At 65.7% G+C, this 23677-nt stretch overlaps 1 protein-coding gene across 1 annotated transcript in view; it reads right to left on the bottom strand.

Annotated features, from left to right (window-relative positions):
- Positions 1-23677, bottom strand: part of NCOR2 (nuclear receptor corepressor 2) — a 182405-nt gene that overhangs the window by 37890 nt on the left and 120838 nt on the right. Inside the window, 4 exon segments of the mRNA XM_047088379.1 lie at positions 3326-3953; positions 4936-4986; positions 7405-7552; positions 14904-15046. Coding sequence (XP_046944335.1) covers positions 3326-3953; positions 4936-4986; positions 7405-7552; positions 14904-15046 — 970 coding nt within the window.

Genomic DNA, 23677 nt, shown 5'->3' with positions numbered 1-23677 from the left:
AGGGGATCTCCCAGTCACTGTGGGTTTCCTTCCCACGCTGGAGGGCCAGGGCTGGAGGGGGGGTGACCGATGAGCAACAGGGGGCTGGGGACGCTCTGGGTCTGCGACAGGGCGCCCCTCTTCACTAGTGCCCCCCTTGGCTTCCCCATTATCACCAGGCTGAGATCATCCTCGCTGCCGCGCTGGGGCTGGAGAGGGAGGGAACCTGTCACCTCCTCTGTCACCTTCTCCCCGCCCATCTCCCTCGCTCCACCCCACCTCAGGCCTCTTTGGCCTCCACCGAGCAGAAGCTCATGCGGCCACAGGGCCTTTCCACTGCCTGTTCCTGCCCACACCTCCCACCACCGGCTCTGATCGCCCTCCCACGCCACCTCCTCAGAGGCCTCCCTGACTGCTCCCCACACCCCGATCTTCCCATCACCCACTCATCACAGGAACAGTTGTTCCGCCCCTTTAATGTTCCCGTGCCTTGCTGGCCGCTCCTACCAGAGCAGAAGCGCTCTGGAATCAGGGCTCACCCGTTCTGTTCCCAGCATCCCTCCCACCTAGAAGGGCACCTGACGCGCACTGGTGCCCGGTGATTTACGGAATAAAGCAACGACAGGGAAACTGCTGGTAGGATTCTTGCAGAATTTCAAGGGCGCGGTGGAAGAACCCACACTCCAGCGGCTCTCGGAGGAAACCTGCAGCGTTCCCGCAGCGGACCCACAGGCGGCAAGCTGTTCGCTGAGCACCTAGCGTGTGTGAGCCTGGCACCAGGCCTGTCTGTGCCGCTCACGGTGAGCCCGCAGCGGGGACACTGAGGCCCAGGGGAAGGGGCTCTCCGAGGTCCCCAGCCCACGAGAAAGTGCCAAGGCACCTTCTCTGGAAACTGGGACAGAGGAGGGCAGGCGAGCTCTAGGCTTTGCAATCGGGGCCACTATCTCTGGTCGGCAGCCAAGAAAACTCCCGGCCAACCTGCCTGCAGAAGGTGACAGACAGCGAGAGCAGAACAGGATTCCTCCCTCCAAAGGTCGGCCGGCGGGGGCCAGAACCACACGCATCTTGGGCGCGTCCAGGGCCGCCAGGCGGGAAGGAGGGCGGGGGGGGCGGGCGGCCAGGACCTGGGGTCGTGCGGGGGCCCACCCGTCCCGCCAGCCCTTCCGGGAGGCCCTGGCTGCCAGGGCCTGCTCTGACGCATCTTGCCTGCGCGGCCGCGGCCGGGGGGGGAGGGAGGGGTGGCAGGCGGCCAGCCAGGAAGAGGTCAGCGAGCTGGCCTCGGTCCAGCCTGGCTCTGAGGGCGGGGGCCCAGCCTCGGTCACACAGGGCGTGACTAAACCAGGTGTCCTGACTCCCAGCCCGGGGCTGCTGCTCCCCGGGGATCGAATGCTGGACGTCCAGGCAGGAAGAGGGGACAGAGCCAGACCCAGCAGGACGGGGCAGGGGGAGGACACGTCCCCCGGGTGGGGCTGTTCTGCTGGGGGTGCGGGGCCTTCAGGCCCGGCCAGAGGGATCCAGGGGGTGAGGGGGGCTGAGCCCAGCCTTCCCAGCTCCCCAGTCTGGGCAGGCCACGTGAGCCCAAACACACTCCGGGAGGCGGCTTATCAGCACGGCTGCCCCATGAGCTCAGCACTCTTCCCGCTAAGAGCAGAAACATATGTTTCCATGACTCCGTCCCCACGGCCAGCAGGAGCAGGGTGGGGAGCAGTCCGCCCTGACCCCATTACCCAGGCACAAAGAGCGAGCGGAGTGGCTGGACCCTGGCCGTGGGCCCAATCCTCCACTGAGGGCACTGTTTTCCAAGGGCAAGCTCAGGAGCTCTGAGCCCCCGGAAGCTGGCCCGGCCTCTGCCTGTCACAGGGCCACCCACCAGACTGTCCTCCTCCTGACACAGGTGGGGTGAGGCTGCCGGTGGTGGCCCCCAGGGACCCCTGGAGACGGAAACCTGGGGACAACGTGGCTCATCTCCTTTTGTGGAACGTGTGAAGACCCAACGAGCTCTGGATGAATCTGATTTCCCCATGGAATGTTCTAGAACTTGCCATTCTAACGTGCCCCAAGGTGAATCACGGGGCAGAGGAAAGGCTCCGAGTGAACTTGGCGATTTGAAAGTCAGATTTTCCTCCCTCTCGCTCTGCCCAGAACTTTTCCGAGAGACGGGAGAGGAGAGACAACAGACCGCACTGTTTTTAGTCAAAATAAAAATGACCCGCCTGCCTCACTAGAAAACATTCCTCCAGTGTCCAGATGTGGGTGGGAGTGGGCCTCTGTACCTCTGCCCTCAGCTGCCCGCAACCGGCCCCGAATCCGGGGTATGAGCTTTGCTTCTGGCCGAGGGTCTCAGGGTCCCCAAGCATCTGTGCCAAAAGTGGCTAAAATCCAGCGCTCCGGGGCTTGGGGTGAGAACCGTCCTGTGCCAGGGGCAGAGACAAAAGTGAGAAAGGGAGGAACGCATCTCAGAACCAGTGGCGTCCAAACAGAAACGGCACGGGGTCCCTCCAGGCCACCCCAGCAGGAGAGCGGCCTCAACAGCTCAATCCGTTGGGAGCCAGGACACGGGCCCCAAGTTCCTGCACCCAGACCCTTGGCGGACGGGACAGGAGCCGCCAGTGACCTCGGGATCCTGCGACCAGCAGCCTCAGGCAGACCCGCACCACTGTCCGCCGGGACGTGGCAGGCCTCTCTCACCCCCGCGCATCGCCCCGCGTTGGCAGCTGGCTGTTCTCAGAGCCTAAGTCACAGCCGGCTGAGCAGAGCATTCCCCTGAGAACGGGGCCAGGAGCTGGCACGGCCAGCTGACCCTCGCTGGGTCACTCCGGCACTCCGCCCGCAGCACACGGGCTCCTTCCCACCCCCGGGCCTTGGCACCGGCCCTGTTAAGGATGGAATTGTGACCCCCGCCCCCACCCCACCCCAAACACGTTCAAGTCCTAACAGCCAGGGACTTGTGAACGTGACCTAATTTGGAAAACAGGCTCTTTGCAGACGCGATCGAGTTCAGATGGGGTCATTCGGGTGGCCCCAAATCCCAGGACGGTGCCCTCGCGAGGAAAAGAAACACGGGGAAAACGGCACACGGACACGGAGGCAGCGGTGGGGGTGCCGAGCACCGAGCACGGCCAGCCGCCGGCACAGTGGCAGGGCCCCGGCCGCACCGGCACACCTCCGGCCACCCGGGTCGCGGGGCTTCGTGCTGCAGCCCCGGAAGCCAGCCCCCCACCCCCGCCCCCGCCCGGCGCGCTTCCCCCTCGACCGCCCCCTCCTCCAGCCGGGCCGCGCTCCCCGAGGGCAGGCACAGAGGTTTTGCGGGGGACAGAAGCCGCCTCCCGGTGTGCCCACCGCTCACCTGTTCTTGTCGCCGCCCTCGGGCTCATCCACCTCGTCCGCACTGCAGGTGGCGCTGGAGTCGCTGTCCTGGGGGGCCCCTGCTCCCTTGGTCGTGGGGGCTTTGCCCCCAGGGCCGCCGCCCTCTTTCTTCTCCACCTTGAGGGCCCCCTCGGGGGCGGCCTCCAGGCTGGCCTCAGGGCCTCCTTTGCCCTTGTGGGGCCCGTCCTCCGGGGCCTCCTCTTTGCATTCGCTCTTGATGGGCTCTGTGGGGGGCGCCTCGGCAGGCTCCTCTGACTTGCCCACGTCCACGGACAGCTCCTGGGCCACGGGGGGCTTCTGCTCCTCCTCCTCTGCCACCAGGGGGGCCGTGGCAACCTCTTCTTCCTTCTCCTCCTTGGGGACCACAGGAGGGGGTGCGGTGGGCGATGGGGGTGCCGGTGGGGGCGTGGGCGGGCCGGCGGCTTCGGGGGCCGGGGCGGGCTCGGCGGGGGCCAGCGCATCCTCCGGCGGTGGTGTGGGCGGCTCAGGGGCTGGCACGTCGGCGCCTGGGGCAGGCGGGGGCTTGGGCCCGTTCTGCCCCACGTCCTTGGCGGCCTCGGCGCGGGGGGAGGGGATGCTCTCCGTGTCAGAACTGTTGTTGACGGTGGCTGCGGGAGGGGTGGGGAGGAGGAAGGGTGAGTGGTGCGGGGGGCACAGGGGTAGAGGCAGGGGCGGCCTTCTTCAAGGCCAGACCTGCCCGTCCCGGCCCCAGAGCACAATCTCAGGATGCAGTTGCCCCATCAAGGCTCCTACACACCTGGGTACCCTGCCCTGCCCCCCCTGCCGACCCCGGAGCCCGGGCCCTGGGGTCGCCGGCACCCCGGTGCGGCCAGGGCTGCGGCCTTAGCGCTCCGTCCCTGTCTGCGCGCACGCGGGAAGCCCGGCCACGGTAATGCGCGTTACCTCTGGGCCTCGCTTTCCCCATCTGTAGAGTGGGGAGAGCGAATCCCAGCTCACAGGGAAAGTGAGCCAGGAGGTGTGGCAGCACAGGGTGACGCTCGGTGACGATCTGCTATTACATCACCACGACAACGTAAAAGGGGCCCATGAACTCTGAGGGGCCTGAGGGAAAAGGGGGGAAAGCCTCAGCACCCCCATCCCCATCCCACAGGGCCTGGCACACAGCAGGTGCACAGCAACGTCCTTCGAGTGGCCGAATGTGGGGACAGACGAAAGGCGAGGACAGCTAGGTTCTGACTGGGCTCTTCAGCCTTAAAAAAACACACTCCTGCCACTTCTTTGGGTCTCGATTTCCCCCACTTTGTGTAAAACGGGGACATCTGAGAACCCCTGCACTTGCTGTTGGCGAATGAAACGACATAAAAGTCACGAATGACAGCACCGGTGAAAGCCAACAAGACGATGGAACCGAGCGTACAGATGTGCACGAGTGTGTCAGGGAACAGCACGGGGAACAGACACTGAGCCGGGGAGGGGCACAGAGGCAGCAACAGCACAAATGGTGGCACTCACAGAGGCATGCTCACAGAATTGGGGCCCCTCGCCGAAGACGGGCGACCGCAGGATGCCCCGTACCCCCGGGCAGCCCTAACCCTATCCCACCCCCAGGCCAGATGGCTCCATTCGTACCTGGGCCACTGCACTCCCCTCTGGGCACCTCGTTCCCAGAGGCATGTAAGGCTGGAAGGAAGGGAGAGAAGGGTTAGAAGCAAGGCGGCAGGAGAAGCAGGCGGGAGAGAGGAGGCGGCCAGGGAGGCGGGCCGGCGGTGGGCCTGGGGCCCGGCAGGCGGCAGGGAGGAGCCATGGCGGCTCTCGGCTTGGAGCGACGCACCCTCTCCCTTCAGCCCCGACGGTCCGCAGCGGCCCTGGCCCGTGACGGGGTCCCGCCAGTCCCACCCACTCCTGGGTGTCTCTGGACGAGTCACCGGCCTCGTCTGGCTCTGGGTTCCCAGGACCCCGGGGGTGGGGGCGCTGGCCTCAGAGGCGGCCAGGACTGCAGGACGGGCCCCCCACCCCAGCGCCCAGCCACAGAGCCGGGCCGGCCGGGGCTGCCGTGGCCCCGGACAGAGGCCTTCGGCCTTCACGACCCCCGCTGCCCCCCAGCCTCTCCCACTTCTGACCTCCCTTCGAGGCCTACCGCTTCCAGAAATAATAACTGAAACAACAGCAACACAGGGCCTCTGTGGGTGCTGAGCTCTGCACAAAGCCCTTCACGCCCGGGACTCACGTCCTCAGCAGCCACCAAGACCGGCACAAGCATCGTCTCCTTTGCAGATGAGGAAACTGAGGCACAGAGAGCCCGAGTCACGCGCCCCAGGCCACACTGCAGGGGGGCAGGAGAGGGCTGACCCCGGTGTCCGTGTGCCTGCCCCTGCCTGCTGACTCCAGCAATGTCACTCCTGTCCTCTGAGATGACACACGTCGGGCGTAGGGGGCTAGATCCCTGAATTCCCGGAGCATCGGTCTGCTCATCTACAAAATGGGCACTTACGGCCAGGCCCTCTGCCTCATCAAGAGGCTTCTGCCCACGAGGAGTCCTCAGGGGCGAGCGTGCGTGCAAGCACGGGGGCCGTGAGGATTCGGATGGCGGGGCCCGCCCTCAAAGTGCTGCCTAGTCAGTAGGTCCGGAAAGGGCCCGGGGGTCCAGACGTCCGACCAGTCTGAGCCCTGGTCCCCAAGCAGGCCCTGGGTGACCGCTCTGTGGCTCAGTTTCCTCATCTGTAAACGGGGTGACCAGAGCACCCATCCCACTGGGTCACTGTGACAGTTCAAGGGATTAACTCAAGGCTGCTACTCTGTTTACGACGGCGACACCATGATCGCTACAGAGACGCTGATCGGAGGCTGACCCCTCCCTCCCCAGACGGTTCATCTCTGCCTGGACGCTGCCTGCCCCCTGGAGAGGTCTGGCATGCTGCTGGGGCCGGCTGGTCTTTCTAGAAGGTTCCATCGGGGCAACCTCGGGCCCTGACCCAGAACCTACCTGACCTCCCCCATCCTGGTCACAAGGGACAGGGTTACACAGCAGATGCTGGCTGGATTGGCCGACTCCAAGCCTCCCAGTTACGTGACACCCCATGAGAGTGGTTCTCCTCTCTCTGGGCCTCGGTTTCCGAGCTCACGAGATGGGACGGTCACCCCGCATCTTTGCGCGGGGTTTTCTACCCTGCTGCACGTGATCTGCTCAGAGCCACCAGGTGGTCAGAAGCTCAGCTCCACCAGACCGGCCCTCCCCCCGCCCCCACCCTGATGGGGCAGGTAAGCCCTACAAGTGACGGGGAGTTCACTACCACACAGCTCTCTTATTGGGCACCGTCTGTTCTGCTCTTAATGCCGAGCTGAAGTCTGGCTTCCTTTTACTTTCCCACCGAGGCTGCATCCTGTCCACACAGACAGCTAGCTGGCAGGATATTTAAATAGGGGATTGGGTTTCTGCTTCCTTTTTTCTTTCTGGCTGTAAAGCCAGGACCCAGAACACAAGGACCAGAGGGGTCTGCAGCCCTCCACCGGCCACTGGCCAGGCCTCTCACCAACTTGGCCCAGAGAGGCCCAGAGCCACCAGCACGGGGGCCAGACTCGGTCCCCAGACCCATGCCCAGGAACCACTGAGCGCAATTCTCTGTTCTCAACCGGGAAGCAGGGTTCGGCCTGACGACCGCACTGTGGGCTAGGAGCGCCTGGATTGATCTGCGGGCCCGGCCTGAGGAGCCAAGAGGTGACTCACGCCTTCCCTCGCCATGTCGGCAGAAACCTGGGAGTCTGAATGCAGAGGCAGGCGGACAGGAGGGACAGGAAGGCATCCCGGGCGGGGGCAGGAGGAAAAAAGGCTCCATTCGCCAGAAACGTGAGGACCCGCAACCAGGTCGGCTCTGGGCAGGAAGGCGATGGGTGAGGCGGAGACGTCCAGCTAAGCAGGGGTTGGGGCCTTCAGGGGTGTCGTGCCGGGGGGGGGGGGGGGGCGGGAAGTTCATCTTACAAAGCGGGGCCCTTGGAAGCAACAGCATCCCCACCATCCCCGCGCTTCCCCTCCAAGGCAGGCCAAGCCTCTTCTCAGAAGAACCCAGACAGTTGGAGGGCAGGTCAGTTTCTTCCCCTCACCTTCCGCCTCCTCTGCCACGTCCTCTTCGTTCCCGCTCCCTCCTGACACCTCCATCTCGTCGTCCTCCACCGCGGGCGGGAAGGCGGCCTCCTCACTGGCGGCAGCCGGGGCTTTCTTCTTCTTCCTCCGCGCATTCCTCTCCTTCTCCTAGGGCACAGGGACGGTGGCGGTGAGAGCCTGGCCCTCAGCTGTCAGCTCGGGGACTCCCTGTGCCTGAGGCCTTGCCACAGGTGCGACGGACAGCGATCCCGGCCACGTGGCCACCAGGCGACCCCCCCCCCCCCGCCCTCACCACCGGCCACATCTCACTGCGGCGGCCAAGCACGCCGGTGGTTATTTTTCCCGAGGGCTCTAATCTTCCGTCAAGTCCTAGATGCACGTATGCCCGCTGCCCTGACATCCTTGTAGAACAGGCGAGGAAGGACTGTCTGTGCCTCAAGATCCCGTGACTCTCCAGCCCCTCTGGCTAGCCCAGCTAAGCAGTGACCGTGCAGGGCACCCCACAGGACACCTGCCAGGCACGGCCACTACGTGTGGAGCGAAAGAACGAGGGAAACCTTTCCTTGCGTGTCGCGTCTGCCCCTCACCGAGCCCCGCTTGGGAAGCCCGTCATTTCACCCCACTGGCCTTTCCAGACACCCCTCCTGTGTGCCAGGCGCCGCGCGGAGGCTGAGGACCCACGGTGAGTGAGGCAGACCGGGACACCGCCCACAGAGACCTTCCGGTCAGGGAGAGCGGCAAAGGGCCCGTCCCTTCAGGAGCGACTCAGAGGTGGGGATACGGGGCGGATGGAATCAGACAGGGTGGGGGCCGCACGGAGGAGGTGCCACGCGAGCCGGGTCTGAGCACGCAGCGGGAGCTGGCCGGGCAAGGCCCCGGAGGATGGCGTTACAGGTGCAGCCCCCGGAGGTGGGACCCAGCCGAGCGTTCGAGGAACAGAGAGGAGGCTCTCGCCGCGGAGCCCTTCACATCCCTCCACACGGCACCCCGGTCCCGGGAAGCCCGGCTCCTTTGTTCACGGAGCCAGATGGCCACCCCTCCACTCGGGCACCCACTCCTCACGCACTGCAGCCCGCGTCTGCACCTCGCCGGGGTGGGCGCCCCGGGAGGCCGTCTCTGCCTCCCACGCTGCGCCCCGCGGAGGCTCAGAGCACGTCCGCTGGCCGACTTCCTGAGTGACTGAATGGGCAGCGTCTGGGGCTTAAACACACAGCTGGCAGGGCTGGGGCACGTGTGGTGGCAGCGTGTGCTGGGGTCTCGGGGTGACCAGGGACCCCCAGAGGGGGTGGACTGGTTCCTAAGAGGGGACGGCTGTCCCCATACAGCCGGTGTGACAGGAGGGGAGGGTCCCAGCCTGAGCCCTTTGGGGTCTCCAAGGAAGGAAGGAGAACCAACCTGCCACTATCCCGGACATGCCCACGGCTCTCAGTGAAGCCCCCCAGGCCGGGCTGAACACCGTGCCCCAGAATTCACGTCCACCCGAACCTCTGAACGTGACCTTATTTGGAAAGAAGCTCTTTGCACATGTAATTAGCTAAGATGAGGTCACGCTAGATTAGGGTGGGCCCGGAGTCCAGTATGACTGGTGTCCGTACAAGGGGGGAATTTGGACACGGCCGCACACCGGGGAGCCATGTGTCTACAAACCAAAGGACGTCCCACACTGCCCCTCCCCACCCCCCGCCCCAGAGGCTGCAGGGGCAAGGCGGGCTTCTCCCTGGAGCCTTCGGAGGGAGCAGGGCCCTACGGACACCTTACTTTCGGATTTTTGCCTCCAGGATTGTGACAGAATAGATTTCTATTGTTTCAAGTCACCTAGTTTGCGGTGCTTTGTTACAGGAAACAGGAAACTCATGCAACTCCCCTCCGCCGATCCCCCGGCCCCCAGCAGAAAGCCGCTCGCCCCAAAACGTGAACAGGCAGCGCACCCTCGGGGCAAATGCCCCGCCACCTCCAGGCGCCAGCAGGGTCTGCTCGCCCCGGCCCCGCACCACGGCCCGGCTGGGAACGGGCCTCGGAGGGGTCCCCAGACCCCAGACCCCAGCCCCGGCCTGGGAGTGGGCTCGCTTCCTGTCCTGCCTTCTTCCTGAGCGAATTGGGGTCCTCTGAGCGTAGCCGCTCGGAACGTGGGGAGGAAAAGGAAAACGTCCGTTTGCCCGTTAGTCACGGTTTCCGTCACCAAGAGGCCAGGGCCGTAGCCCCACCCCGCCGAGCGTCCCCTGGCCGTCGTGGGAACGCCCAGCTCCACCATCCACCCGCCTCCGGGGGCTGGCCCGGCCCGGCCCCAAACCCCGAGCTTCTCCCCGAGGCGCGGCTGGAGCCACGGAGGCACGAGAAAGTTGTGTGGCATGTGGGTTCTGTGGGTGCGGCCGAGGGTTCCCCCTTCTTCCCCCATCTATTTTCAGCGGACAGGGACTCACTCATGAGCTCTGGCTGGGTGAGGCAGGCGACAGGCTGCCCGGGGGGGGGAGGAGTGGGGTGGGGGGACTCGGCGACCCTGGGAGCCTCGCAGGGAACAGGGGCCCCCGGGGGTCTGGCCAGGACGCACGTCCTCCTGGGGACCCGAGGCCTCTCCGGGAGGGTTCGCCGGGCCCGGCAGCCTGGGACGCATTGGGCCAAGCGGGACGCGCGTGACATGAACGCTCAAACGCCAGCACGGGGTCTGGGAGACGGGGGCTGACGGAGCGTCTGGGGGATACACCAAACCCTTCCACACGTGGCCTCGTGCCCCAGAGTCAGGAGGCGCGTGTGCCGGAGGAGATGCTGCACGGCGGAGCCGTATTAGCGAGTGCGGTCACTGTTCGTTAAGCACCTACTACGTGCCACGCGTCTTCCACGCGTTGAGTCACGGGATGCGCACGGCTGCTGCTCCGCAAGCCAGGACACGCTGCTCCCTGCTTCAGACCCTCCGGGGGCTCCTGAAACCCCTGAGAGAAAACCCCAGGTCCTCCTCACTCCACACAGCCCTGCGTGGTCTAGATCCGGACCCCACCCACCTCTCCAACGTGCTCATCCACCCCTGCCCTCCTCGGTCACCCTGAAACAAACACACTAGCCTCCTTGTGCAAACATACGTAGAGGGCCCCGGCCACAGGACCTTTGCACTGGTCGTTCCTCGACCTGGACACCCTTCTCCTAGAGAGTGGCATGACTCACTTTCTCACCTCAAATCACGGCTTCACTCAGACATCACCTCCTCCGAGAGGCCTCCCCTAGTACCCTGTCAAAATCAGCTAATCCTTGCCCCTCCGCCATCAATCACTCTCTACTACGTCCGTCACCTTATCACCTTCAGACGGCAACCAGAAATCATTCGTGTATTCCTCTGTGTCACAAACTAGAATGAGTTCCTTAAGAGCCAGCCTCTTTGTCCTCGGTCGCATCCAGGGCATACCTGGAACGGTGCCTAGCACCTACAGAACAGATGTTCTGGAACCGTTTCTTTAGATGAGCGAACCTGACAGACAAAGATACTGACTCAGAGCGGCAAAGACACTTTCCCAAGATCACACGGCTCATGAGTTGAGGGGCACAGATTGGAATGCGGGCCAGGTTGTAGCACTCGGTTGCCCGGGCCGTCTTCCTCCGCAGGCCTGTGCAGCCTCGGACAGAGCAGCCAACGGAGGAAAACAAGGCAAGGCGGGGCCTGGGCTGAGACAGACAGCCAGCCAGAAACACAGAAGCTGAGCCCCGGGGCCTGGATTCACAGATGGGAGAAAAGGGTAGCCTTCGGCCAGAAGGAGGGGAGGGAAAACCTCGGAGAAGTCCCCGGTGCCAAATGTTACATAACTCCGGGACACGCTCTGCCTGCCCGCCCCATCTTGCTTCCTGCTGACGTCGCCCCGTGGCCGTGCTCGGGCCAGGCCTGGTGTAAAGCGGGAGGGGACACCCACTGACCCCCTGCTTCCCCTGCTCCTTCCTGCACCGGCCAAGGGTGACATATCTTCCTGAGCTCCAGGCGGGGCCTGGCCGGTGGCCAGAGGCGGCTGCCGCTGCTCCGGGATCCAGGAGGCTGTATCTTCCTCCTGAGGCCCGGGGAGGGCCGGGGAGGGCGGGAGGCAGAGGTCGCGGAGGTCAGCAGCATCTTGTGAGGCCTGCTTGCATACCACAGTGACAGGGAACTCACCCCTGCACCACGGGTGGCCACCGGCAGGATGGACGGACCCGGGCTGAGCCCCGCCTCCCGTGACGGGTCCCCGTATCCGCTCGCCGTGCTCCCTCCACTGCTCCCTCGAGGTCAGCTGGGAACGAGAGCCAGCCCCACATTCCCGAGTCACCCTTCCTCACCAGTAAGTGGTCGGCAAGGCTCCCCATCGGCTGGCCTCAGCACACGGCCTGCTGACCCCCATCTACGGGTCCCACGTACTCGGTCCACTGCTCACCCAGCGCGACCGCCCTCGGCTGAGTCCTGCGTGAGCCACGTCTGGTGGAGGACAGGCCCACGAAGGGAAGCTGGGCCCCCTCCCCCCCCCTCCCCCCCCTCCCCCCCCCCGCCTCGGGCCTGGCCTCCCGGCCCCATCTCCCTGGTGAGGCCCACCCGCCAGGGCGCGGGGTCGGGCGACAAGGCGAGCGGGCGGCCTCCTCGGTCCGCTCGCTGCAGCTACGCCTCACCTGCCTCGCGCCCAGGCCTGCCCCCCCGCCGACCCCACGGAACCGCGCAGTTCCTCCGCCCGGCAGGGGAAGCCCACGCACGGCCTGCCTGGCACGCAGTGGGCGCTCAAGAAAGGCCCACTGAGCGCACGGACGCGGGATGCCCATGGCTCCCCGCGCCGACGGGGGGCGAGGCGCCGCCCTTGACCAAGAGCCCATCGCCCTAGGGTGGGGCCTAGTCTCCCCTCCGCTTTACGGAGGAGGAAACGGGGGCGCGAGTGCTGAGGCTGCCACGGGGCTGGGGCGTGGGCCCTCCCGCCCGGAGCCCTGCGCTGCGCCGGGCCGCCAGCTGGCCTTGTCAGGTCGAGCGGCCAACCCGTCGGTCGGCCCGGGGGCAGCCGCACCTCACATCCAGCTGACGCCCAGGGAGACACAAGAGCCCAGCCACCGGGCACCTGGTGGCCACGAGGGCCACCCCGGCTGCAGCTCTCACCTGCGGGGCGCCGGCCCCGTGCCAGGCCCCGTTCCGAGCCCTCAGGTCCGTTCACAGACGACTCTGCCGCAACAGCCCTTCGGGGTGGGGGCGCGTATGGCACCCATCGCAGGCCTGGGAAAACCGAGCGCCGAGAGGACAAGCTGCTCGCCCGAGGTCACACGGCTGCTAAGCGGCGAGATGTGGATGAGAATGCAGCTCTCTGGGGCCAGAGCCCCTGCAATGGCTGTTCTGCACACACCATTTGAGAGAGAGCACCCCCAAACGCCCCCGGGAAGGACAGAGGGTCGGCGACTTTAAAAGAAAAGGGGGTATTAATGCCACTAGTGGGAGACAGGGCGGTCACCCTCACAGAGCAGGCACCCAGTTCTGCACAGGAGGTCATCCAGTCAGTCTTCACCTGAGTTCTCTGGGTAACGGCCGTTATTGCCCCACTTTACGGATGAGGAAACTGAGGTTTGGTGGGATGAGGCTGCCACCTAAGGTCACACGGGTACCAAGTCGTCAAGTCGTCAAGCTGGGACTTGACCCTACACACTGCACCATCCACCTTGCTGGGGTCTCTGGTCCTCCAACCGATGCTCTCAAGTCCTGGGGTCCCCGGGGTGCGGGGCGACCGTGCCCCGAGGACCTCTGGGAAGGGGGAGGACTGTGACCCGACAGCCTGAGCTGTGGCTGGTTCTGTGTCCGTGCTGCTGGGGAGGAGCAGGGGCTGGCGGAGGGGGAGGGGAGGGAGCAGAAAGACATCTTTCTGTGCTTGGGAGATGCTGGGAACCACCCTCCCCCCTTGCCCGTCCATCTCTAGCCGGTGGGCACAGAGGCTGCCGGCCACCCTCCCCCCCCCCCCCCCCCCCCGCATGAGCCCCTCCAGGCTGTTCCGGCTCAGCTGCCCTCCGGGCCCCGAGGATTTCAGCAGGCGTCAGAGACAGGTGCTGTGTGGCCTCAACCCTCCCGGAGTCTCCCTCCCTGCGAACACCAGAGTCCTGGAAGCTCCGGGAAAAGCAGAGCTGCTCCAGGACGAGGGCACTGCCAGTGGCTCAGGGAGCAACAGGGACCGTCTGAACAGGAGGTGGGGAAGGTGAGGGTGGCCTGGCCTCACCACAGGTGACCGGGAACGGGGGACGGACGAGAGCCCAACCGAAGACCGAGGGTCGGCCTCAGCCCTGCCCGCAGGGGCACGAACCGAGTCTCCTCTGCCTCCAACTGCCAGCAGCTGCTCACACACTCAGTGCAGTAAAATCCCGTTCGAGGGGCCGGTGGGGGGGGCCTTAAATTCCACACAGCGCTCACGCACGGCTCAAATGGGGGGATTCCGTCCCCGACCTGCCCGCCACGCTCTGCGATCTCGGCAGTCGGTTCACCTTCTGAACCCCAGTGGGCTGCAGGGGGAGCAGTTGAGTGCTGCCTCCCGGGACAGGCTGCCACACTTTATACCCAGCAAGAGGCACCTGACCCGCGGGTGGGAGGGCCGGCGAGGGCTCCCTGGGGAGGACAGCTGCGTGCCCCCCTTCTTACACCTTCGTGTCTACAAGGAAATACGCAGCCTGGTAATCACGTGCATGGGTCCCCAGATCATGCAGTTGTGGGCTCAAACCCCAAGTCGGCTGAGCCTCGGTTTCCCCAGATCGGAAATGGTGACGGTGTGTGGCATGTCAGGGAAAGAAAGGAAAAGAAGAAAAGACAGGACAGTTGGGAGAGAAGGAAGGAAGGAAGGAAGGAAGGAAGGAAGGAAGGAAGGAAGGAAGGAAGGAAGGAAGAGAAAGAAAGAAAGAAAGAAAGAAAGAAATAAGGAAGGAAGGGAGGGAGGGAGAGAGGGAAAGAAAGAGAGAGAGAGAAGGAGGGAAGAGCCTGCCCCCACCTGGCCCTCAGTTCACAGTAACAGCTGTGGAGGAAGCAAGCCTCTCTGTAGAGACCACTTACGCTCAGCGAGGTGAGCCCGCCCCTTCTGTGCTCCCGGCCTCCCCTCGAGGCCTGAGGGCAGCAGGACGCCTAGAGGAGGGCAGGGCTGGGCCTGCTGCCCGCCCCCCCCCCACCTGTCCTTCCCTCCCCGGGGGCAGCCTGAAGGCCGTGAGGTCAAACGGGGTGGGGGAGACGCTGGCTGGGGTCCTTCTGCCTCTGGGCCGCCATTCCAATGCACTGACAGTCGCAGTCCCTGGTGAGTCAGTGGCTGGACCCACACCCCCCAGCGGTCGGACCCGGGAGCGCAGGGCGGCGGAGGTGGGGCACCGTGAGGGCGCGCCGGGCACGTGGGGCCATCCCAGCGCCCAGACGGGGATTTATGGCACGGATCGTCCCTGCAGCCGTCCCACGGGTGCCACTAAGCGTGAGGCGCAGGGGCCGTGTCCTAGGCAAGGCGGCCCTGGAGGCGGGCAGCGGGGGACCGGGCGGGGGGGGGGGGGGGGGGGCGCTGCTCACCATCTTCAGCTTGTGCTGCTGCAGGATCTCGTCCAGGTTCTGCCTCTTCTTGTAGTTGAAGTAGAAGTTCTTACACTGAGACACGGTCTTGGAGCCCACCATCCGTGCGATGGCCGACCAGTTCCGGCCGTGTTCCAGAAGACCTGTGTGGTGGAGGGCGGCAGGTGAGGGGGGCAGGGCGCCCGTGCCCGCGGCCTGGAGCCCCAGGCAGAAAGTGCTCTGATTACCAGGCCTGAGGCTCCCTGCTTGGGTCTGAGACTCGGGCAGGGGACACGGTGGGGGCGGGGCTCCAGAGAGGCGGGGGTGGGGGCCCGGCCCCGGGAGGTGCGGGTAGGTGCCCGCCCCGGGTGCACCCACGCCAAGGCCACCGTCAAGGGTCCTGGGGGCCGGGGCGCAGACCCCGCCCGGGTTCCCACCTCTCTCGCCTCCCCTGGCCGTTGTGACCCAGCGCTGACACTCCCTCACAGCTGCAGATGAGGCCTCAGGCCTCGGGAGACAGGGCTGTTTTCCGGCCGCACCGGGCCAGGGCCAGGGAAAAGGAAGGAACGCGTGAGCAGGGGAGGGAGGGTGGGGTCCGGGGGGGTGTGAGCTGGAGCCAGGAGCCTCTTGACCCGGGTTAACTGGGCACATCCGGGGCCCGAGGCCCAGCATGGACTTGGGGCCCGCAAGGCTGGTTCAGGGGCTAGGAGCAGACTTGCTCCCCAAACACGAGCCCCATCTCCGTGAGCTTCTCACAGCTGCACACACTCCTGATACGGGGAGAAGTCCCCAGGAACTGGCAGACTCCGCCCCAGAGCCACCTGGGTCAAGAAAGTTCTCTCCAGTCGCACAAACCCAGGCCAGAGCTGTACCTGCCCCCACCCCCCCCCCCACCAACCCCACACCCGCCTCTAGTTTCAAAGCCGTCAGTACCAGACTCGGCAAAAAACGCGGCCCCCTCCCTGCACGTGGGAGCCGCACCCGGGAAGCCTGGCCCCAGGTCTCAGTCCATCTGCCCACAGAGCTCCTGGCACACACGGGCACGCCCCGTGCGGCCAGGTCAGGCTGGGCAGGGAGGGCAGGAGGCAGGCTGCGGACCCCCGAGGGCTGCGGGGCAGGACTGGGCCCCCACAAGGGCAGCAGGCAAGAAGCCTGACTCACGCTGCTGGGAGCACAGCAGCCCCTGAGCCCCGGAGCCAGGCTTTTAACGGCCAAAGAGCTCCCATAACGAAGTCTGAGGCCATTTTCCCTGAATCAAATCAAGCTGCAAGCAGGGAAGCGAAGATTGGAATTCTGCAGGGGTGCAGGAGCACGAGGAGCCAACAGGCCGTGTGCTGGCATTTTCCGTCATTCGTTCGTCCGTCTGTCCGTCCAGCCAGCCAGCCAGCCATCCAACCATCCATCCATCCATCCACCCCAACAGGTGCCGACTGCTTGCTACGTGCAAGGCTCTAATGAAAACAAAACTGCAACAAAAACAACATCAACAAACCACCACGTCACGTGGCCGAGTGACCCGGAGTTTGCAAAGCCCTTCAAAGACGCGGTTCCATGTCAGCCCCGCTGCCGAGGCCACGAGGCTCGAGGGGTCACGGCCACTCACGAGCTTCCGGGGACAGGCCAAGGGGCCGCACGGGAGCGGGGACCCAGCAGGCTGGAGGTGGTGCCCGACCGACAGGCCACCTGCTTCGCCGCGGAGGCTATGGGCCACGTGGCCCCACGGCGGCTCCTCAGGGTTCCTCAAGGACAGGCGGGGGGGGGCGGGGGGGGGGGCTGGGGCATGGGATCAAGTGTAACCCAGCCCCCTGACCTTTCCCTCTGCCTGCGCCAGCAGCAGCTGCCACTTCCACAGAACCTGGCGGAGGACGACGGGACGCGAGTTTATTTATATTTCCCCAGCCGGGGCCAAGAGAGCCAGGCAGACATGTCGGGCCGGAACCCCGGGCGGGAGAGGGCGGGTCTCCCATCTGGGACTGCTGGGGTGGGATGGGGCGGGGGGGGGGGGAGGGGGTGGACAGCGAGGGCCCAGGGGGCAGCCGGACCCTAGCGAGGTGGACATTTCCAAACAGCCACAAGCAAAAAGGTGGCTCGGAGGCTGGCGGGGCTTCAGGGTCCTAATGAGGTCCACTTGTGGCAGCAGCAACAGTAGACGCTGACGAGGGTGGCGGGGTCACCCGGCCCTCCCCGAAGGCGGCGGTGGCTCACGAAGGAGCACTGGACCAGCTGTCCAGAAGCCCTGCCTCGAAAGTGCTGTGCGACATCAGCCACCCCCTCTGTTCTCCGGGCCTCGGTTTCCTGGCTGCTGTGTGAAAGGCTGGGGTGAGTGTCCTCACAGCGCTGGCCAGGGGGCCCCCTTCTGGTTCCTGTTCCCCAGGTTGAGGGCGCCGGGCACGGGGACAAGGACTTTAGACCTCACCGTGCCTTAGAGACCACCGAAACCAGACCCAGCTGACAGCCCCCCACAACGCCCGTCCACCCAGAGACAGCGCCTCTGAGCATGTGCCAACCAAGACCCCCCCGCCACCACCCCGGGCCTGCCCCAAGCAGTCCGGGGTCCTGCCCTCCCTCCCCGAGAGCCTCAGCCTGACGACCAGAAAGGCAGGGGGGAAGGGGCCCCAAGAGAAAGGGTGGGGACGGGGCCCCGCGGGTGCAAAACTCCCGAGTCCCCGGCCTGGTGGCCACAGCCGAGTCCCTGCCACCAGCACCCAAAGCCGCCCCCGAGCCCCTCCTGGGGCCTCACTCACATCCTCTCATCTGCGTCTCCCCCTCGGCCAAGTTTTCCGGAAACATCCGGCTTGGAGGATGCTCCAGGGAGGAGCTGGGAGCAGCAGGCCGGGCCGGGAGGCGGGAGGCGGGAGGCGGGAGGCCGGGCGGCCGCGGTGCCGGCTCCGCGAGGCTTGTGGCTGGCGTCCGCTCCGGCTCAGCTCTGCCTCACATCCTTCTGTCCAACGGCGGCGGCGGCGGCGGCGGCGGGCGGGGGAGGGAGGGCGGAGGCTGGGAGGAGGGCGGGGAGAGCTGCTCCACACCGCCCGCCCCTGGTGGCCCGGGGCTCCTACCGGCGGTCCTGACACCGCCTCCCCCCTCCCGGCGGGCGGCTGAGGGTGCGCGAGGCGCCCTTCCCCACGGGGGCGGGCGGTGGGAAGCGGTCAGTCGTGTGCTCGCGCCCGTGCCAGGCGTCGCCAGGGCGCACGGTGCCCGAGGCTCCTCCGGGCACAAGTGCGCCCCGGACGGACGCTCGGCGAGGGGTGCGGGCCAGGGGGCCCCCGGTCCCCAGACGCCCCCGCTGGGCGGAATCCGAAGAGCCGGGCCTGACGGGGCAGCCTCACGGCGCGCCCGGGCGCGATCTTCCTGCTGCCTGACCCAGCGAGACGCGTCGTCAGGGCTGAATGTGACCTCCAGACGGAGGCTCGCGGGAGCGGGCGGGCGGGGGAGCGTGGCAGAAGCCCAGGTTCAGAAGGGGCGGGCCAACTTGGCACCCGCTTCCCCCCTCCCTCTCTCCCCATCCGTGGCGGTGGCGGCGTCAGCAGCGGTAAGAACAGATGAGGGTTCAGGAAAACAGAGCTTCTCCACCCCAGCAGACGGGGAGCAAACAGCCCCTTCCGCCGTCATCCCCCTGCGCCAGCGCCACCTGCGGTCTCTGTCCCCCCCGCCCGGCCCGAGGCTGCCACGGCCGGCCGGGCCCTCCGTGGGACCCCCTGGAGGCCCCGGGACGGCAGGAAGGGGGCCGCGCGCGCGCGCCTCCCAGCACCCGCCGGTCTGTGGGTGGGCGGGCCTGGCTCAGCATTCCGGGAGGAAGCTCGGGATCGGAGGAGATGAGATGAGACCTCCGACCACTGAGGATCAGGGGAAGGGCCGGGGTCCCCGAACGGCGCTCGGCCGCCCAAGGGCCTCAGGACCACGGCTGCCTCTCCCTTCCCTCTCCCGGACGCCCCTGACACCCAGAGCAGTCCGCCCCCCCTCCCCCCACCCCCGTACAAACACCTGCTGGAGGTGTCGTGGCTGGAGGTGTCGTGGGCGGCTCCTGGGAGGTTGAAAGTTAACGGGGTTGAACTTTGGAGCCAGATCCAGGTCGTGACCGATTTCTCCAACTCGAGGGTCAATGACCTGCCTGTCCCTTCAGCCCTCAGCCTCTGCGTCCTGCCCACGGAATCCCAAGGAACAACAGGCAGCCCTGAAGCCCGTGTGCGCCCAGCCCTCATGCTGGGATCTCAACCATGTCCGGGATCTAGGACGTTCTGCCAAAGCCCCTCGCTCCACACCCTGCAGGGAGGTCCGAGTGAGCCTTTTAAGAATGCCAATCCAGTCGTGTCCCTCCTCTACTCAAAAGTCTCCTGATGGCGACCCAGGCCTCTCAGAATAAAACCCAAAGTCCTCGGTGTGGCGCAAGGCCCCGCAGAGCCAGCCTCGCCCACCGGCTGGCCCGATTCCTACCTGTCCCCTTACTCACTCCAGCCACGGGCACCTTTTATGCCCAGCCCTCGAGTGGGACCCAGGGCATCTGCACTAGCTATTTCCTCGACCTGCACGGCTTTTTCACAGCCCTGCCTCGTCTTCCTCTGCTCCAATGATACCTCCTCAGAGAAGGCTTCCTTGACCGGTCTGTCTAAGCCACTGTCCTGGCCGCCCTGTCATCACGAGACTTTGTTCCCTCCGGGCCACCTCTCTCCTGAAATTAGCTGCTTGGCTCCACTGCTCACTGACTGTCCTGTCTCTGCACCTGCAACTGTCGGGCATGTGGGAGGCACTTGGCAAACGAACACAGCTCCAGATACCTGGAGTGTCTGGGTGTGGGGGCCCACCAGATGTCCCACACCACCTCGGCCACCTCTCGCGGGCTCCCGGGAAGGAGCTCCTGAGAGGAGGGGACCGAACGTTTATCCCAGCAGCGTGCCCTGGACCCTCGCTAGATGAAGCCCGAGGCAGTGCCCACCTCCTACGCCCAGGGCCGTGCCCACAGGCCTGCGCCCCAAGGCTACATAGTACCGATGTCCCCTGCGGTCTGGATTCCCCGACCCCACTTCTAATTTCTAAGGAAAGAGTTTCGTTCTGAAAAGTCAGGAGGCAGGAACTAGGAAGTGAAATTGACCAAGACAGGAAGTCAAGCCAGGAGGTCTGAGTCACACACTTGGAGCTCCGAAAGAGACGAAGAACAGTGGGTGGCCGCAGGGCTCACTGCAGGAGAGGCGGCTCAGCATCATGGCTGGGGGGGGGGGGGGGGTGGCTGGCGGTGGGGGGCTCGGCCGGGCCGCTGTCTGCTCTTGGCCAAGCTCGGGGAGAAGCTTCCCATGCACCTTGCAGGGGCCTGTGATGAACGGTTCTCACGGGAGCAGGGACTCAGCCCCCAGAGAGGCCCCTGTCCCTGTCATGATCCTGCCCCGGCTCCCTCTGGAGGTCCCGGCCACAGGCAGCGCTCTCCCCTGAGGGTCTGTGAATCCCCAGCTCACCACCACCGGTGAGCTCCGATACCCAAGGCAGGGAGGATTCTGGAAGTCCTCCTGGTCCCGGGGATGTCACAGCTGTTCCATCTGGAAGCTAGCCCCCCCTTCCAGGAAAGGCACAGGCTCCCCAACCCCAGCCAGCCCCTTCCTACCCTGAGGCTTTCTGTTCCCTCCATGGAGAGCACAGGGTGCCCGCAAGAGGGACACATCCACACCCCTCCTGCCAGCTGCCGTTTCCAAAAGAAACTCCGGTTCGTGAAACAAAATTTTCTGCCCAAAACACTGTCGAAGGAGAGGAAAAAACTCCCGGCAGGCTTCGTCCTGAGTCATAGCACTTCCTTCTTTCAGAAACCCCAAGCCCTGGGTGGGTTGGATGTGGACTCAGCCACTCAGCTGGCAACCCTGTCGGGCACCGACTGCATGTCAGAGCTTCCAGAACTCTGGCCAGCCCCGAAATCCCATGAGGAGCCTGGCTAGACAACTTCATACCTGAACTTTGACTTACCTACCTTTCCCTTTCCGCCTATGCTTTTAAGAATAAGCCCTGATGCCTACGTTAGCCCGTTTCATCACATCCGCGAGAGTCATCGGCAGAATGTCAAATAGCAACCTCTTCCCCTCACACACGATCAAACAGACACTTCGGATGAAAAGAAATCACCTGGGTGGGACCCCACGTCGCCTTGCCTACTCTCTGGGAAAATGCCACGTTAGGCGCTCAGCGCCCAGTCTTCCCACAGAGCAGGGCGGAGAGCTCACCCCCGGGGCTCATCACTCAGCCCTCCGGACCTCAGGTTTCCCATGTGCAAAGCAGAAGTCGCGTCTGTGTGCCTGTGCGGGCGCGCACACGTGGACGTTCACACCCGTGCAGAACTCGCCCGGTGGAACAATTCACGCGCAAACAGGCCTCATCGCGACCGTGCCCGCTGCCGCGCGTCTCTCTCCGCGAGGGGTCCCCGGCTTGGACGCGGCTGTGTGCCTCTCCCTCCCGGGGGTGAAGGTGGGCTGGCAGGGGCCTCACCGCGTCTTCAAGGGGGCCGACGAGGACCAACAGAGGCGTCCGGAGCCTCTGCCCCCTGAGCCCGCCCCCCACCACGAGGTCACGCAGAAACCGGCTTTCTCCTCCTTCCGAACCGCCACGCGCCAGAAGCCTCCGAGTCGGGAGGCAACCGGCCCGAGACGCGGCACCTCCGCAGCGGCCCAAGGGCGTGCTGCTCGCCGGCGTGGGCCCTGGGGTGCCGCGCCGTCCGTCCCCGCCAACGGCCCTCGGCACCGCCACCCCTACGCGTCGACCCTCCTCAGGCACCCACTCGGAGGGGCGGCCCCGTCCCCGCCGGGCCCTCGCTCGCCCCGCCCCCAGAAGCGGCCCCTGTGCGCCAGCCGCCGCGCCACCCTGCGTGTCACCCTGCGTGTCACGGGGCCCGCGGGCCACGCGCGCGGCGGTCCAGGCGGAGCACGCACGCCGCCCCTCGTCCGTGCTCCCCGCCGCGGGGCGCTTCGGCGATGGACACGCGTGGGGGGGAGGGGGGGAGGAGGGCCTGCTTTCCCGAGCTCCGCGGCGGGGGGCTCCCGCGTCCCCTCCCCGAACCTCAGACTCTTCATCCGTAAAAACTAATTAAACCAGCCAGTGTGCACAACAAGCACTTTGGAGGTGCAAAGCCATTAGTGGTTTCTCCTTCGCTCTCCGTGAAAGTGGGGGGCGGGGCAGGGATCCAGTCCTGCGGGCAGAGCGGCCCGGGAGTTTCCGAGAGAGTTCCGGGGCCCGCCTCAGCTCCATCCGGCCCGCGGGCCTCGCCCGGGACCCCAGAGCCCCCGGCCGCTGGCTCGCTCACCGGGCCTCTCTCCCGTCGCCAGGCGGGCCACTTGAGGCCAGGGAGGGGCTGGCAGCGGGGAGCCAGGCCAGCGCCCACTGCTGGTCTGGAAAGGCGTGACCAGGGGCTTCCCCGCCCCCTCCGCGGCTGGCGCCCCGCCCACCACCGAGGCGGCGGCGACGACGCCGGGGGCCGGCGTGTGCCACTGCCAGCAGAGCCCCGGGCCTCTCGCACAGCTGGGTCGAGACTCCGAGCCAGGCCAGGCTGACCTTTCCCAGGGGAGCTAGAGCCTCCCGGCCCGGCCCGGCCCAGCGCCTGGCCTGCCCCTCCTGCCCAGCATGGCACTGAGCCTGGGGGCAGGCAGCCAGCTCCCCGGAGCCGCCCGATCCCCGGGGAGGCCGCTTCCTCCACACGCTGGGTCCCTACTGGCTGTGAGCTCCGGGGCAGGCAGCCCCGACTGCACGCTCACGAGAAGGTTAGGTGACCACCTGCCCGCCTAGACCCCTGCAGCTGCCGTGTCCGCTGTCCCACGCCCTCCCCACGCTCTTAGAAAAACGGCCAAACTCTCCTCCACGGCTGCTAAGGCCCGGATCTCAGTGGCCTCTCCACCTCTTCCCTCTCTCCCCGTCACTCTGCGTGTCAACATCTTACTCGACCACGCTGCCTCTGCCACAGGGCCTTTGCGCATGCCGTTCCTTCGGCCGGGATGCTTTCCCTCCCTCGCTATCTTATTAATAGCAGCCGAGCCCCACGGACTAACTCATTCACACCTCACACCAGCCCCGTTCCTACTCTGTTACTAGAGTATCTGGGTTCAGCTTCCAGCTCCGCCAATTAATAGCTGTGTGGCCTTGAGCCGCTCACTGAACCTCTGTGAGCCTCAGTGTCCAAATGTGAATGAAAGAACTAGTAACACCACCTGCTTCATAAAACTGGTCGGGATGACGTGACTTTAATACACGTAAAGCCTTTAGCGGCTCTTTGCACCCAGGAATGCTGAGAAGTACTCAAGGGTGCCGCTCAATCTCGTCGTGCTCTGGGTGCCAGCCCCAGGGCCCCTACTTTGGGGCACCCTCTCTGGCCCGGTGGAACCTCCTCCAAGCGCCATTCTGCACCTGCTTGGCAGGTCATTTGCCTCTGGCCCACTTCTGAGATGTGCACACAGGGAGCCAGGGCCCCGAGAGGAGCGGGCGCTTGTTCAGGGCCACACCCCTAGGGGGCAGAGCCCGGACTTGAACTCGCAAGAAAGGCTCCGAAGTGTCTGCATCAGACGGCAGGCCTACCACCTCTGAGCGCCTGCTGTATACTAAGACCCGCACATGTATGGTGTGATGCCCCTGGGGGATGGCGTCCTAGCCACGTGGCCACAGCACAAGAGAAACGAGGCCAAGACAGAGATGGGCCAGGCCGAGGGCACACGGCTGAGGGGCCGGCTGACAGGGAACTCGGCCTGCCTACGACATCACCGCCCTAAGCTCTTCTGTTTTTTGTCTGCTTGTTTCTTGCCCCAGCAGAACCACACTGGGGGCTGCACTGGCCTGAACAG

The sequence above is a fragment of the Lynx rufus genome, unplaced genomic scaffold (genome assembly GCF_022079265.1).
Source record: "Lynx rufus isolate CCGP_SWC_20201006 ecotype Redwood Valley unplaced genomic scaffold, mLynRuf1.p SCAF_24, whole genome shotgun sequence".
Taxonomy (NCBI): Eukaryota; Metazoa; Chordata; class Mammalia; order Carnivora; family Felidae; genus Lynx; species Lynx rufus.
This window is presented reverse-complemented; position numbering and strand designations above follow the sequence as displayed.